The sequence below is a fragment of the Tursiops truncatus genome, chromosome 15, assembly GCF_011762595.2.
Source record: "Tursiops truncatus isolate mTurTru1 chromosome 15, mTurTru1.mat.Y, whole genome shotgun sequence".
In the NCBI taxonomy this organism is placed as follows: domain Eukaryota; kingdom Metazoa; phylum Chordata; class Mammalia; order Artiodactyla; family Delphinidae; genus Tursiops; species Tursiops truncatus.
Window position 1 is genome coordinate 72,277,552 of NC_047048.1, and position 15,823 is coordinate 72,293,374.

General features: G+C 46.3%; 1 protein-coding gene across 6 annotated transcripts in view; it reads right to left on the minus strand.

Moving 5' to 3' along the window:
- SLC13A3 (solute carrier family 13 member 3) overlaps positions 1-15,823 on the minus strand; it is a 93,613-nt gene that overhangs the window by 29,393 nt on the left and 48,397 nt on the right. For 5 of the 6 annotated variants that reach the window (XM_073793059.1, XM_073793058.1, XM_019943917.2 and 2 more), the window contains exons 4-7: positions 13,856-14,016; positions 5,985-6,051; positions 2,967-3,149; positions 635-760 (exon numbers count right to left, since the gene is read on the minus strand). In XM_073793059.1, the coding sequence (XP_073649160.1) occupies positions 635-760; positions 2,967-3,149; positions 5,985-6,051; positions 13,856-14,016 (537 nt within the window). The remainder of the gene's footprint in view (positions 1-634; positions 761-2,966; positions 3,150-5,984; positions 6,052-13,855; positions 14,017-15,823) is intronic. The other variant, XM_019943923.3, reaches the window with a different exon arrangement.

A 15,823-nucleotide genomic window follows, 5' to 3' on the forward strand; every position in this document is an offset into this window, starting at 1 on the left:
TGTCTGGAGCCTGTGCTCCGCAACGGGAGAGGCCACAACAGTGAGAGGCCCGTGTACCGCAAAAAAAAAAAAAAAAAGAGTACTCACAAAAATAAAGACATGAAAGCAAAGCAAAATGGCTAGATACCACTGCTGCCTTTAGTCTCTGGGCCTGAGGCTTGTTCTTTCTTTTTTAAAAGGCTAATTTGGAAAGGTTAGAGAGTTAAAGTTTTTCCTCACCCTACTGAGACTTTCTCCCCAGCATAAGCAGATCGATTCTACATGAGTCGATAAAGGAATATTTTTCTCACTGTCTGAGTCAATGTTATTTGATACCTTGTCCTCATGACCCCCCAGACTCTCTCCTGTACTGAGGTCCTGTGAAATGGGAAACGCTACACACCTGCTCCTCTGATATGAGTGTGTACCTTACTTAAGTAACAACACTGTTAGTAATTATTGATGGTGAGCGACATTCACTGAGGGCCTGGGCTTAGCAGGCGACGTCCCACAGCACCTGTAATCCCCACATCCCTGGGAGGCGAGGAGGACTACAGGCGCCACATCTGACATGAAACTCTAACGACTTAGGACGGCCACTCGCTACTGAGCACGGTTCATCCCGCCGCAAAGCTCAGGTGAAACACCAGGGTACCTCAGGGTTATCCCTCCATACAGGAAGGAGATCCAGAGCCAGCCCACCAACAGGAACATCAGCATAAGAGGGAAGGCGAAGACGAACCAGGAGCCGAAATTCACCACGTCGCACTGTGGGAAGAAACTGGAGAAAAGAGGGAGGTGAGAGCCCGCCGAGGTCAGCCACGCCGGTGGATGCACATATACTTACAGACGAAAACTAAAGGAAGTATGCTAAATATTAACAGTGGGATTGAACGCCGTTCAAATTTTTTTTTCTGTATTTTCTGAGTGTTCTATAATGTGTCTATATCGTGCATGATCAGAATAAACTCATAAAATGTATTTGGGGAGCAAAGGCCAAGGAGAACATTCAGGGCAGCCATTTCCCTGTCTCCCCAGGTTCCCCGATGGGGATTCAGAACCCCATATTAACCCCATATTCCTTTCAAATACCCTCCTTCCTGACCAGAAGGTCCTAGCTTGTGCAATTAAATGTTGTATATGATTTGCATGTAGTTTGCGTGCACTTTACACAAAATCCTTCATGTTTGATACTTTTACTTACAGCTCCAGCATTTTCCCCCTAATTTCTTTTCAAGTCGGAACAAAGGCTTGCTCACATCAGAGCAGACAGGCAGCCTAAAAACCCTCTGATAGCAAATGCCCTCCCATTCTCCCCAACCCCCAACTCAGGACCAGCCCCTGAGGCCCCCAGAGTCCACGTCTTTCCTGTGCAGCCCTGGGGATGTGCTCCAGCAAGAACTAATACCCAAGACTCTGCTTTGTCCTCCCAGTCAACTGCCCCTTTGCCAGCACTTCCTGCTAAATGAGGAGACTAAAGGGTCAGCCCGGATCGTCCCTACATCTGAAGCAGGGCCATCTTTCTGGTTTTCCAGTCTCACAGCCAAGTCTTGCTCAAAGAATGGAGACGAAAAGACACCGAAGGTTTGCAGTGGGCTGAAATCAATTGGGGAAATACTGCTACCTCCTGAATCAGAATCTCTGCAACTGAGATCCAAGCATATTTTTTTCACCTTCCCTGGAGACTCTAACATGCACCCATGGCTGAGAATCACTGTTTTTCATCATACTCTTAAAATCAAAGGATTTGAGAACCTGAGAATATGGTGCAGGGTTAAGGTTTTAAAATTGGTTCATGAGGTAAGACATGGGCGTACTTAAGTTTTCTCATGAAAATAACTTTGACTACCTGCAAGTATAGTACTGATTTATGTACACCAAGCCCGCTCTCAGGAAGACCAACCGAACCAGCTTTCCCTCCATCATCCCAGTAAGTCCTTCATTCTTTGGTTGAATACCAGATAAAGAAGCTGGCCAGCACATGTGGCCATGTTGAATATCAAATAGTTTTGTTGCTGTTTGTTTGTCAAATACTTACAATCAGATTAAATGCATCTCCACTGCAATGAAATCTTAGAAACCCCACCTCTCAGAATCCTGGAATCTGAAAATACTTAGAATCTTGAAGGATTCTAAGGATTTTTTAAATCTTCAGACTAAGAGGTTTGGAATAATGGAATCAACGACAAGCCACCTTGTCGAATCCTCCTCTGATTCTCATGCCCTGACAGATGGCCACCCAGCCTCTGCTTGAACAGTTTCAGCGATGGGGAGATTTCACTTCTTGGCAGAATCCGCTCCACTGCTGGCCCGTGTGGCTGGTTGCAAAGCTTCTCACGGCACATCACAGCCACACGCCAACACCTCCCACTGGGGTTGGTTTTAGAAGGAGATGTCATATCGTGTCACCCCTCGGCTCTCAGCTCTCCTCTGACTCCCCATCTCACTTTTAGGAAGAGCCGCGTCCTTACAGTTGTTGCCTTAGTCTGGCCTCTTCTTACCTTATTCCCTTCTGAACCCCAGCCTGGCTGGGCTTTGTGCTGTTCCCCAGGACAGTCCCACCTTTGTACAAGCTATTCCCTCTGTCTGGGTTGCTGTTCCCTCCTGTGTCCACAGAGTTCATCCCCTCACTTCTAGGTCTCTGCTCAAATGTCACCATATCAGAGAGATCACACAACCATGACCAACCTACATAAAACAGCATCACTCCTGTCACCTCTACTCCATTATCCTGCTTTATTTCATAACTTGTCACACCAACATATTATATATTCCTTTGCTTTTTCCTGTATTGCTTGTCTCTCCCACCAGAATGGAAGTGCCCCAGAGTAAGGACTTTGCTGGGGTTTGTGCATCGCTGGGTCCCCAGAGCCTGGCCAATAGAAGACATTCAACAGACACCCCTGAATGTTGGATGAAGGAGGAGGAGAAGAATAGAAGGAACAGAAACTCCGGTGCTGGGGAGTGGGTGGGGCGCTGACTTTTACCTCTTGAGCTGGCCAAGCAGGATGAGGTTGGGGGCCGTGCCCGTGAGGGTGGCGGTGCCCCCGATGCTGGCCGAGTAGGGGATGGAGATGAGGAAGCCCTTCCAGATGTTCCTGCGATATTCCTCCTCCTTAGAGTTAGCCTGGAGATCCGTTGGAGCCTCCGCCTCCTCAGGACAGTCTTTGCTTTAAACAAATCCAAAGAGAAGCCATTCAGAAGACACTCAGAATTCCTGGCCTTATGGGGAAACACACTGCCCAGGATGGGAGAGCTAAGTGAACTTTCCAGAAGGCAATTGGCACAGGCTCCAAAAACCTCTAAAAATGTGCAACCCTTCAGCTTAAGTGTTCTAAGAAGTTGTCGTAAAGTAATAATTGGTATTAAATATAATTTAAATGGAAAACAACCTAAACATCCATCAAAAAGGGATTAGCTAAAAAAGATGATCCTCTTTCTGGATGGAATACCAACGCAGCTATTAAAAATGGTGATGTAGCAAGAGGGAAGAGATATGGGAACATATGTATATGTATAACTGATTCACTTTGTTATAAAGCAGAAACTAACACGCCATTGTAAAGCAATTATACCCCAATAAAAATGTTAAAAAAAAAAAAAAAAGGTGATGTAGATGGGTGTTTATTAAAATGGAAGATGTCCATTATATAAAGTGAAAAGGTAGGAAACAGCACTACTTAGTTTTTTATTTTAAAAATATGCACATATTTCATGAATATATGAATATTAATAAAAGTCTAGAATGGTATACACAAAGTTGTTTTGGTGTCTTTCTTGGGGACGGAATTATGGATTTTTTCCCTCGTTTAGTTTTTATTTGTACTATCTGGGTTATTTTCCTGGTATAGTTGAGGAGTTTGGGGAAAAAATAAAATTAAGAATTGTTAATTATATGGTTAAAAGATAATGATGTTGACACAAATTTATTGAGGTGAAAAGATGTCCACTGCACTCCATTAAGTGAGATGATGCGTTATAAAGTGGCATATGTAGCGTGATCAATTTTTTTAAATACAGAAATGCACTTATGTATATAGAGAGATATCAAGAAACAGTCTAGAATCGTATTTACTTAACTGTTCTAATCTATCTTTGGGAGTGAGATACTGAGCACATTTTTCTTTTTGTTTAAGAGTTTTTTTTCTTTTTACTTGTGCAATTATAAAATGTTTATAAGCGAATAAAACTAAGAATTGTCCCTGCGTAACAAATCAATTTCTTTTAAAGAATGAGATAGTTCAAATATCTTCAGGCCTTAATTACTAACATGAGGGGCCCCTTCTCCAGAGGGCAGTGGGGATGTGATCTGGGTCTGAAAGGAAGACAACGGCTGGAAGCAGCTGGAGACGGATGCCTTGGCCTGACTTTTCAGGGTGAGAGGCCTGGTCAGGAATCTGTGGCCTCCCTCAGACCTGGGGCCCCAACCAGACTGAGCCTCACAGGAGAATGAGAGAGGGAAAGGGCCCTCACGCTCGTCTCGTTCACTCCCTCCCTCGTTTGGATGGGAAACAGAGGCCCGGAGTGGGGCTGGGGACTGCATCCAGTGGACACGGAGTTCCAGAGAGTGGGGATCAGCTCTTTTCCAAAAGACTCAGTACAAGCTCTGCATGGGGAGGTGGTTCCCAGGTTGCATAGTAGTGAGTAGCTGGGCCAACTATAGAACCCATATCTCAAAGCTGGACTCAAAGCCCCCAAACAAGGTGCCAGGAAGGAGCGCAGGCCATGGGATAAGATAAACTCAGGTAAAATCAGGTCCCTCCTCTGCTAGAACCCTCCACCAGCTCCCATCTCATTCAAAGTCAAAGCTACCTCAATGGCCGATGAGGTCCCACATGCTCTGTCCCTCTACCATTATCTTCCTGCCACACAAGCAATCTCTCTGACCCCCAGGTCCAGCCACACTGGTTTCCTGGCTGCTTTGAACTCTCAGGACTTTTGCACCTGCTGGTCCTTCTGCTGAGAACCCTGTTCCCACAGATCCTTCACCTCCCACCGCCGTTTGCTCAAGAATGACTTCCTTAGTGAGGCCTTCCCTGACCACACATTTAAAAAGTGCCCTTTACCCCAACCCCATCCCTAGCCTGCTTTCCTGCTTTGTTCTCCTGCATAGCACTCACCAACCTTCTGACACACTATGGATTTTACTGTGTATTTGTTTCTCCGCAAGGGCAGGGTTTTTTTTCTGTTTGTTGCTGTATCCCTGACAGTACCTGGCTCATCGTAAGCTCTCTATAAATATTTGCTGAATGAATGAAATAGACCTGACCGATGCCCAGCAATGCGTTGAGCAAGTCACTTTACTTCCTGCTGTTTGTTTCATCACCATTAAATCGAGATAACAATGCCATTAATAACAAGCATTACTATCCGTACATGGAAGGCCCAGAAACCTGCTTTAGCTACATGTTCTCATTTAATATCAAAACAGCCCTATAAGGTGGGTTCTGATATCATGTCCAGTTGGTAAGTGAAACTAACTGAGGTTCAGAGAGGTTAAGTGACTTGTCCAAATCACAGAGCCGGTAAGCGGCAAAGCCAGGCTTCAAAGCCAGGTCTGCATGGTTCTAAGCACCCAGATCTTATCCACACTGCCATATACAAAAGACACCAAAGACTAAATGTGCTGTCAGTGTCAAGATACTTCTCAAGTCACACAAGTGCGAAGGGTGTCTCAGGATACTTTTGTCTTTGGAGCCGCTCAGCCTGGTACACCCTCTCCTCCACGACTGTCGTGTGGCTTGTGCCTCCTGTTCTTCTGGTCCCTCCTTCTAGACCCTGCACCTCAGCAGACCTTTAGGGATTTAATGTGCTCCCCTGCCCTTCCCACATTTGCTTTTTTCAAGGAGCCTGGAGCCAAAGCTATAAATGGTGGAAACTTGGGCATTAGGTCATTTGGAGAAAAACTGGGGGGTAGGCGGAGGACTGCTTGGAGCATTGAATTCTTGTTCATCATCTCCTTGGATCAAGCACTGGCTCCTCTGTGAATTTCACCAGGAACTCACTCTTCTGTGCCGGCAATAAATTGCATCTCCGTGGGCACAGTATGCAGGCCGTTTTTCCGCACAGCAGCTAGGAGGAAAGAACACGATGTCTTTAGTGTGATGTAGTAAATGGGACAGGAGTGTCCCATTCTTGTGCAGTCAATCAGAGTGCTTCCTCAGGTCCTGACCTATACTAGTCATTGGATCCAAAAAAAAAAAAAAAAAAGATACTCAAAATTCCAAGCTCCTGTCCCACCCATCCCTTTTTGGAGAGGTCTTCAGGCCCGTGGGCAGGGAGTTCACTGCAAGGCTGCTTGACAACCCATAACTCAAGCCTAGGCTAACCTGAGCTGTCATTGTCAAAGGGATGTTTGGGAAAGACTAGCTCTGAGTGGTAATGGGTCAGCAATGGGATGGGTGACCCCAGTCTGCCATACATTCAAAAAGCATTTATTGAGCACCTACTGTGTACTATTGACTATGAGCTTGGGGTACACAGTGAATAATACAGGACAGTGTCCTTGCTCCCATGAAAGTTATATTCTAGAAAGGGAGACAGACAATAACCAAATAAAACTTCCAGTTGTGATGAAAGTGACAGAGGAAATGAAACTGGGCCATGTGATGGAAAGTGACTGCAGCGTGGGGAGGAGGAGCAGGGAGACTACTGTGATCAGGTCAACAGAGCAGACATATGAGCTGATGGCACTTGAGCTGAGACCTCAGCATAAAAAGGAGCCAATCATCTGAAGAGTTGTGGGAAGAGGGGTGGGGGCAACAGGAACAGCAAGTGCAAAGGCCTGAAGTGAGAGTGCGTCTGGTGTGTTGGGAAGCAGGAAGGAGATCAGTGGGGCTGGAGGGGCATGAAGGAGGAGGAGAGGTGGGAGAAGTGGCAGGAGTGAGGCGGCAGGAAGTGGTGTGGATCACACAGAGGTCTTGGGGCTCACAGTAAGGACTTTAGCTTCTCCTCTGAGCCAGATGGGAGTGGAGCCAGGGGAGTGTTTGAGCAGAGGAGAGTCAGGACAGGATCTGACTTCATTTTTAAAGAAGCCCTTGCTTGATAGGCCAGTCTCCCCGCAGGAGCCTTGGAGTGTCGTGGAGACAACTGAACGGATTAAAAGTTTCGGCAGCTGAAACCATCACCAAGAGCAAAAGAATCCATCCCAGGGCATTGGAAGTGTGACTGGTAGCTGAACACATGGGTTCAGGGTTCAAGTCCTAGCTCCATCACTTGCTCTGCGACCTTAGGTCAGTGTGGTTCCCACCTGGGGTCGATTCTGCCTCCAGGGAATATTGGACAATGTCTAGAGACATTTTTGGTTGTTGCAACTGGGATGGGGGGAGTTGGGGTGCTACTGGTATCTAGTGGTCAGAGGTCAGGGATGCTGCTAAACATCTTACAGGACGTAAGTCAGCCCCCACAAGAAAGAATTATCCTACCTAAAATGTCAAATAGTGCCAAAGTTAAGAAACTCTGGCTTAGATAAATCCCTTGATCTCCTTGAACATCTTTAATTCATAAAATGGAAGTAATAATTCCCCTAGGGTTATCAAGAGGATTAAAGAGTTGACTTATTTGCTACAGACAGAATGTTTTCATCACCCCCAAAATTCATATGTTGAAACCTAATCCCTAATGTGATGGTATTAACAGGTGGAGTTTTGGGGAGGTGATTAGGTCATAAGGGAGGAGCCCTCATGAATGGGATTAGTGCCCTTATAAAAGAGACCCCACAGAGCTCCCTTGCCTTTTCCCCATGTGAGGACACAGTGAGAAGATGGCTGTCTACAAACCAGAAAAAGGCCCTCAACAGACACCGGATCTGCTGATGCCTTGATCTTGTACTTTGCAGACTCTAGAACTGGGAGAAATAAATACCAGTCTCTGGTATTTTTGTCATAGCAACCTGAACAACTAAAACGTCATTTAAAGCAGGGATTAGCAAACTTATTCTGTAAAAGGCCAGTAGTAAATATGAAAAGCCATATGATCTCTGTTGTAACCACTCAAATCTGCCATGATATCATGAAAGCAGCCGTAGACAATACAGAAATGACTAGTGTGACTAAACATTTATTTTTGGATACTGAAACCGAATTTCATATAATCTTCACATGTCACAAAATCTTCTTCTTCTTTTGATTTATCCAACCATTTAAAAACATTAAAACTATGCTTAGCTCACAGGCTGCATGAAAAACAGGCAGCAGGCTAGATTTAGTGGGCCCAAGTTTGCCAGCCCCTGATTTTAAAAATTTAACAGGAATCTGAGCACTAGTGGGGATTTAGAAAATGTGGGTTACTACCAAGAAAGAATAAAAGAGTGGTCCCTGAAGTCTGGAACTTGTCTGACCCAGATACGACAGACACATCGTTCTCTTGTTGGACCTAAACAATCTCACACATCACCGACTTCAGACAAAGTCACTCCGAGACTGATAAAATGAGCCAGAGCAAGGACACCTCATAATCTCGTTTAAGTGCAAAGCCACTTGCCACCCACAAAATATCAAGCTTCCAATTCTCTTGCTAAATAAATGGTTACTTCTTGCCTAATCACAGAATCGTCACCAGTCTCTGACAGTACCCAATCTAGAGCAAACCCTACTTTCTTAGCCCCCATCCCCATCCAAAATGACCCAACCAAAGCCCAAATCCTATGAGAGGTGCTTTCTAGCACCCTCTGAGTTGACTGTAGTCGCCCGTGGTGTGTGTTCTCCCTCACTGCAGCGACGATAACAAACTCAGCCTGTTTAACTACAGATGTATTCCTGGGGGGCTTTGGCCACGTGGACTGGGTGGAAGGGTCTAGACTCCAGTCTCAGTTCTTTCTCTGTCTCACCAGGGGGCTTGGGGAAGTCCCTCCCCTGCTCCACTCTGGGCTGTTCTTTTCCTGCTGGTCCCACGAGGGAGCAGCATTCCATGGTGGCTGACTGGGCCATTTTTACTGTGCCTGAGGCTGACCCACCAGCAGGGGTCGGAAGGCTAAATTCAGATCAGCTCACCCTGGGCCGTGGGGACAAGGGCTTCAGGGCTCCCGTGATGGGAACACATGTCCACATGCAACACACGGGGCCGGAGGCCGGGGCACTGAAGCAGGAAGTGAAGGACTGTTAATAGGACACTGATGCTGGTGGGCAAAGTCGCTCCCCAGGGGATGGCCAGACAGGAAGAACCCTAACCCAGTGACTCCCTACCCCCCACCCATCTCTAGCTCTCTCTGTACCCTTCTCACCCGGGTTGGGAATGGCTGTCACGCAGCATCAGATGTCCGCAGAGCTCACCAGCATCTCGGGTATAACAATAGGCCACCTTCCTCAGCCCCGGATGAACATTAGAATTTGCTGAGAATGCCCAGGTCCCACCCTGGAGGTTCTGGTTTAGAGGCTCTGGGGACTCAGTATTTTTAAAAGCTCTGTAGGTCATTCTTTTGGGCAGGCAGGGTTGAGAAGGCTCCCCTGAAGTTAGAGATGGGGAACTGAAGCCTCCAGTGGCTGCCCATGACCTTAGAGGGGGTGAGTGCTCCCCAGTTTGCCACAGTCCTCAGCCATGGAAGCTGGTTGCTGCCAGCATCGGAGTTGGAGAGCCCTGATACAAAACTGTACGTGCTATAGACGAGGCAGAGGAAGCTATTCATACACACATGGCTATGAACAGTAATTATCTGTAGCAATTAAAATTAGGAAGGAGGGAGTTTCGCTTTTTCTTTATGCAAATTAGTAATGTGAAAAAATTTGATACCAAGCATTATTTTTTTCTAATGATGATGATAAAACCAATGAAGATGAAGTTGAAAAAAACTTGGAAAACCAAGGTGCTACTCAGCCCCTAGCAGCTCAGCTACTCTTAACCGTTTATCCCGGGTCATCCCTGTACCTCCTGTGACCACACTGACCCAAGTGACCACACGAAAACAGGCCAAAGTCTCCAAAGGTTCTGACTTCCCTGGGTCCAGAAATCGCAGGCTGGTTAGGAGCTCGGTGTTTACGTAAGATCTTATTCAAATAAGAACAGTCCCTGAGTTTATATCGGGTGGGGGAGCTGAGAACTTTCACATTTGTAATCTTACGGCAGCCTCGGAACAGACTGGGAGAGCTGGGCAGGGGTTATTACCTTCCTCTTTACACCTCGGGAAACTGAGGCCCAGAGACACGGGGGAAGCGTGGGATAAAGACGACCCACTGGGTAAATGGCAGAGTCGCCTTGTTCCCAGGACTACTGATTCCCCACCCCTTGAATCTCACCCCACCTCCAAAGGCAGCCACCTGGCTCTGACCTGGAACAGCTAACTCTAATTGAACCTCCCTGGTATGACTGAAATGTTCTTGAAGTTTGGCACACAGAAGGCTCTCAGGAAAGAGTTCTTGTATCAGATTAGGTAAATAGCACCCCAGGGGAAGTCAAAGGTCCCCAGGATAGGCAGTTTTACATCCATTAATTTACTTAGTGCCCACAACTACCTGGGTGGTAAGGATTAATATCCCCATTTTATATATGGGGAAACAGGCATAGAACAGTTCAGTAACTGGTTTGTTTATTTATTTATTTATTTCACACACTTATTGATTATCTACTACGTGCCAAACAGTGTTCTAGGTGAACAATACTATGGTTCACAGCAATGAGAAAGACCGACACAAGCTCCCATGGAACCTGGAGTCCACGGAGGAGACGGGTAATAAATCCTTCTCAACTAGCAGTCACAGGAAACTTCAACCTGAATCAAGGTGTAGGGTCTTATTACCCACTCTTTCCAATTCCTGGAACTCTTATACTGGTTTTTATATAATAGCAATAGTATCACTGCCACGTATTAACCGTGTCTATGTGCCAGGCTCTCATTTCTCATGTAAGCCTGACAACGATATGTACGAAATGGGTGGTTTTGTCCTCATTTTATAGATGAGAGAAGAGCCTCAGGAAGAGGCCCCCTCTCACAGCCTCATGGATGAAGAGGGAAGAGGAGGACAATGCTTAACTCAGCTGACAAGACTGCTTCTGGAATGAGAGCGTCTTGGGCATTCCTAAAGGAAAGGCATGGGTGGCAGCCTAGCCTTCTCTGGGCAGAAAAAAGGAGGGGGGAGAGTGGAAGAGTTTAGATTCAAAAGCCAAATGTTGGGGCCCCTTACTGGCTGAGGGACTTTGGGCAAATACTTCACCACTCTGTGCATCAGTTTCCTCCTCTGTAAAATAGGCATGATGCCAGGGCCACCCTTGAAGGGCTGAAGTGGAGGATCTAATGAGAACATGCATGTAGAAGGAGAAGCCACCACCCATGTGGCCCTGGTCCCCCAGGCAGTGCAAGGAGCAGAGTGTGTAAAAGAACTGAAGAGAAGCAGCAGGGCTGCCCTCCCAGGCTGAGGATCCCTAGGGTGTTGTCCAGCGAGCCCCGTCCTGCCCCAGGCTCTATCTTGTTCTGGCTTGTAAGCACAGATTCCAGATTCAGACAAAGCTCAGCAACTAACTCACCATGTTGCTTTGGGCAAAGCATTTTGCCTCTCTGACCCTCAGTCTCTTCGTCTGTAATATGGGTGTCATCTACTTCATAGTACTGTTATGAAGATTAAATCAGCTAATGGGTATGAAAAATTTAGCCCAGTGTCTGGCATAGGGTGGGTCTTCAGGAAATGGTAGCTCACATCATCCCTATAGTTGTTGCTCCGGGTGTCCCTCAGGGACTTAAAGCCTCCAGGAAAGCCTCCAGGAGCCTCCTCGCCCCTATCCTGGCCCATAAACAGAGTCTCCACTCCCTCCACTCCTGTCCTTACCTCCTGCCACCAGGACAGAGCACAGAAACTGGATGAAAGAGAACATCTCTCTTTGCACTGGAATTACCCGTTTTAGGTCTTGGGGCTGATCATTAACTAATCCCCGATCTCTGATCCCGCCGCCTATGAAAGCAGAGGTCTGCCCCAGCCTCCCAGGGTCTCCTGCCTCCTGACATCCTGCAGCATAAGGGGAAAGACTCTGGATTTCGCATGACGCTGTGTGTGACCTTGGGCAAGTCCCTTCCCCTTCTCGAGTCTCAGGTTTTTCATCTTCTTTCATATAATGAGGGAACTGGCTTTCATATCTTTTTTTCTTTTTTTTTTTTGCCACTAAACTCTTAGGAAAAACATCTTCTATGGGAGGCAGAACAACAGAGGTTAAGAGTACAGGCGCTAAAGTCAACCAACCTGGATTCAAAATACCAGAGCTGCTGTTTTGGAATTATGTGACCTTGGGGACTACTTTAACCACTTTTTAAATTTCTTCCTCCATTTCCATTGCTCTAAATGAGGTCAAAGCTAGCTCCACGTCATTCAGATGTAAGGCCCTTAGATGAGACCTTACATGAAAGTAAGTACTCAGTAAACATCGGTGATGGTTACTTGGAAGCTCAGGGTATAAAGTAGGTAAAGTGGGGGCAGCTGGGTTGAAATGAGAAAGCAGAGTTAACTGCTTGCTGCCACCCCAAGGTGACTATGAGGTATTCTCTTGGAGCCCCAAGACTCAGGATGCGGCAGCCATTTTGCAACCACGAGGGAAAGACCAAGGGAATCACAGAGATACCAGTGAACAGCCCTGACATCCTTGTGCCTCTGAAATGACCCTGGAACTGCCCTTCTCTGACTTTTTGACATTTGAGGAAAATAAACCCTTGTTCTTTAAGTCACTGGCAGACAGGCATCCTTTTACCTGCAGCCAAAAGAATTCTCACTGATGCAGCTGATTTCATGGGGAAGAGAGTGGGCTCCGCAGCCAGACTGCCTGGGTGCAAAGTTGGGCTCTACCATTTGCTCGTTGTGTGACTTGGAGAAGTCAGTTCCCCTCTCTGAGCTCTCATTTAGTCACTTAAAAACATGGCAGCTACTTGTGTTTTGTTTTCTTTAGAACACAGTTTCAGAGATTTAAGTGAATCCAATCCCTCATTTCACGGCACATTCTCACTATCTGTTGCACAAGGCCACTCTTTTTGTTTTATTTATTAATTTGGTCCCTTTTATCCCCATTTCCCAATCCCATCCTTCCCAGAGCAACCACTGGGATGTGTTTAATGTGTAGCTTTTCCTTTGTTTATGTTCTTGCAAACGTTTTGTCTTTTGAGAGTATTTTTAATTTACATAACGATATTGTGTTCTATATCTCCTTCTGGCTTTTCCAATCACAACTAGGTTTTATGAGATTTATTTCTATAACTATATGTCCCTCTAATTCTTTGCTCCTAAAAGCAGCATAGTGCTCGGTGACGTGCACCCACCACACTCAATCTCCTCCTTTACTGGCGATGGTGGCCATACCACAACCCAAAACCTAACCCGAACCTGAACCCTAACCGGCATACCACAGGGAATGCTGCACTAAACATGGGCACATGTGTCTCCTCATGAACCCGTGTCAAAATGCCTTTAGCACTTGCATTCAGGGCCAAACTTCTGGGTTCCAGGGTATACGCACTCTTAATTTGATCAAATATTTGTAGAATGCCCTTAAGAAAGGCTGACTGTCCACACTGTCTAGCAGCGCACAGAGTTCCAATGGCTCCCATTCCTGCCAACAATGGGCACTATCCAGCTTTCTTATTTTTGCCAATCTCATTGAAATAAATCTCATCATTGTTTCAAGTTGCATAGTACCTACTTCATGAGGCTGTTTTGAGAGGCCAAGGAGTTAATGTATGTAAAGTGTTTAACTCATTGCTTAGTACACAGTAAATGCTCAATAAATGTAAATTTTTAAAAAAGGTACCATGGTTTGACTTAGTGAATTCTCAGTTACTGTTATTAAACTTGGCACGTAGTAGGTGCTCAATAAGTGCATTCCCTTGGCCTTCCCCAACACCCTCTGGATGTCCCCACTCCCACTCTTCCACCTCGGTGGAGGTCCTCCCAGTCCCTTCCCACAGACTCACCTGCTTTCTCTTCACTCTCCCAGCTGAGGTCTTTACGAACCTCCTGGCCAAAGAGACTCTTCAGGATGGCGCTGGCGATGGGCAGCATCATGGCAGTGGAGGCCGTGTTGCTCAGCCACATGGACAGAAAGGACGTGGTCACCATCATCCCTAGGATGAGCCTGGGAACAGAGGGAGTCAGAGGCCGATCTAGAACTGGGGCCTCTGCTTTGTATCCCACTTGTTTACACATGGAAAGTTAAGGCCCAGAGAGGACAAGCTAGTGACCAAGTGGGAACCAAATCCATTCACCACGCTTATTCTAGATCTAAGGAAACTGACTCAGTGTATGTAAGTGAACTGACCTCAGGTGCCCAAGGTAAATTAGTTCTAAAGACACACCAACCCTGACATTTTCTCTCCTTTGCCCACAAATCCTGGATAGCTCCCGTTGCAGAATAAAGGTGTCTTGGTTTGGCACCAAGACTCTCCACTGTTTCACCCTAAGTGGCCTTCCCAGCCTCCTCTCTCCCCCTTCCCTTCCCACTCCTCCCAGGCACCCCTGCTCAGGCTCTGCTGAGTTTCTCGCCAGCTCCCAAACATGCCTTGATGTCCTGCCTGCCTGCCATTGCTTGGTCCCTCCCACCAACAGGAATCTAAGTTTAGTGATTTGCTTTTCTTTACATTGAACTCTTAATCCACCTGGAATTTATTTAGTTGTATAGAACAAAGTCGGATCTAAGTAGAATTTTTTCCTAAAGAATACACAAATTATTCCAACACCCACCACTTCTTCAATCCTTCCCTTTCCCACGGATTTCAATTTCTTCCAGATTATTTATTCTGTGTTTTAAAAATCTATTTCTGAGCTAGTGTCATACCGTTTTCATTGCTGTAACTTTAAAACATGTTTGACAGCAGCCTCATCCATTCTTCAAGGCCAAATGTAACCTCCTCCAAGAAGTCACCCTATATCTCTCATGTGGGCTCATATTGTACCATGTGTCCCTTAGGTATTAAATTCTGTTCTGTGTTGGGATCAGTTCTATAGATGGAATCTCTCCCATAGGACTGACAGTTCCTCCATGAGGAAACAGCTACAGAGCCTAGCAGAATACCTGGCCCAGAGCAGATGCTAGAAAACCATGAGTTATTCAGAACCTCCTTCTCCCTCATCGCCACCCCCATCCCCACCACAAAAAGAGCTCTCAAACCTATCCATTCAGCCCATCTCCACTGCCACCACCCTAGTCCAAGGTGGCACCATCTCTCGTCTGGATCCCCAGAACAGTCTCTTACCTGGGCTGCATCCGTCTTCTCACCTTCATCTGATCCCCTCATGGCAGCCAAGAGGAATTTTTTAAAAAATGCAAATCTGGTCATGTCACTCCCCAGCTTAGAATTCTTTAAAGCAGAGATTGATAACCAGGGGGGCCATAGATATAATTCAGAATGAACATGATAGGGGAAAATATACCTCTATTTTACTAACATCTAATAGAAATTAAATATTTCCTTCAGTGATAAACATAGGCAAAAAAGTTCAGTATTATTAGAAGGGGAGGACTTCCCTGGTGGTGCAGTGGTTAAGAATCCACCTGCCAATGCAGGGGACACGGGTTCGAGCCCTGGTCCAGGAAGATCCCACATGTTGAGGAGCAACTAAGCCCGTGAGCCACAACTACTGAGCCTGTACTCTAGAGCCCATGAGCCACAACTACTGAGCCCGCATGCCACAACTACTGAAGCCCGCGCGCCTAGAGCCTGTGCTCCACAACAAGAGAAGCCACCACAGTGAGAAGCCCGCACACCACAACGAAGAGTAGCCCCCGCTCGCCACAACTAGAGAAAGCCCGCGTGCAGCAACGAAGATCCAATGCAGCCAAAAATAAATTAATTAATTAATTAAAAAATTTTTTTCTCTGTTAGAAGGGTTGTTGGTTACCAGTAAAGATCACAGACACTTCCATATCACATTATAATAGTTGA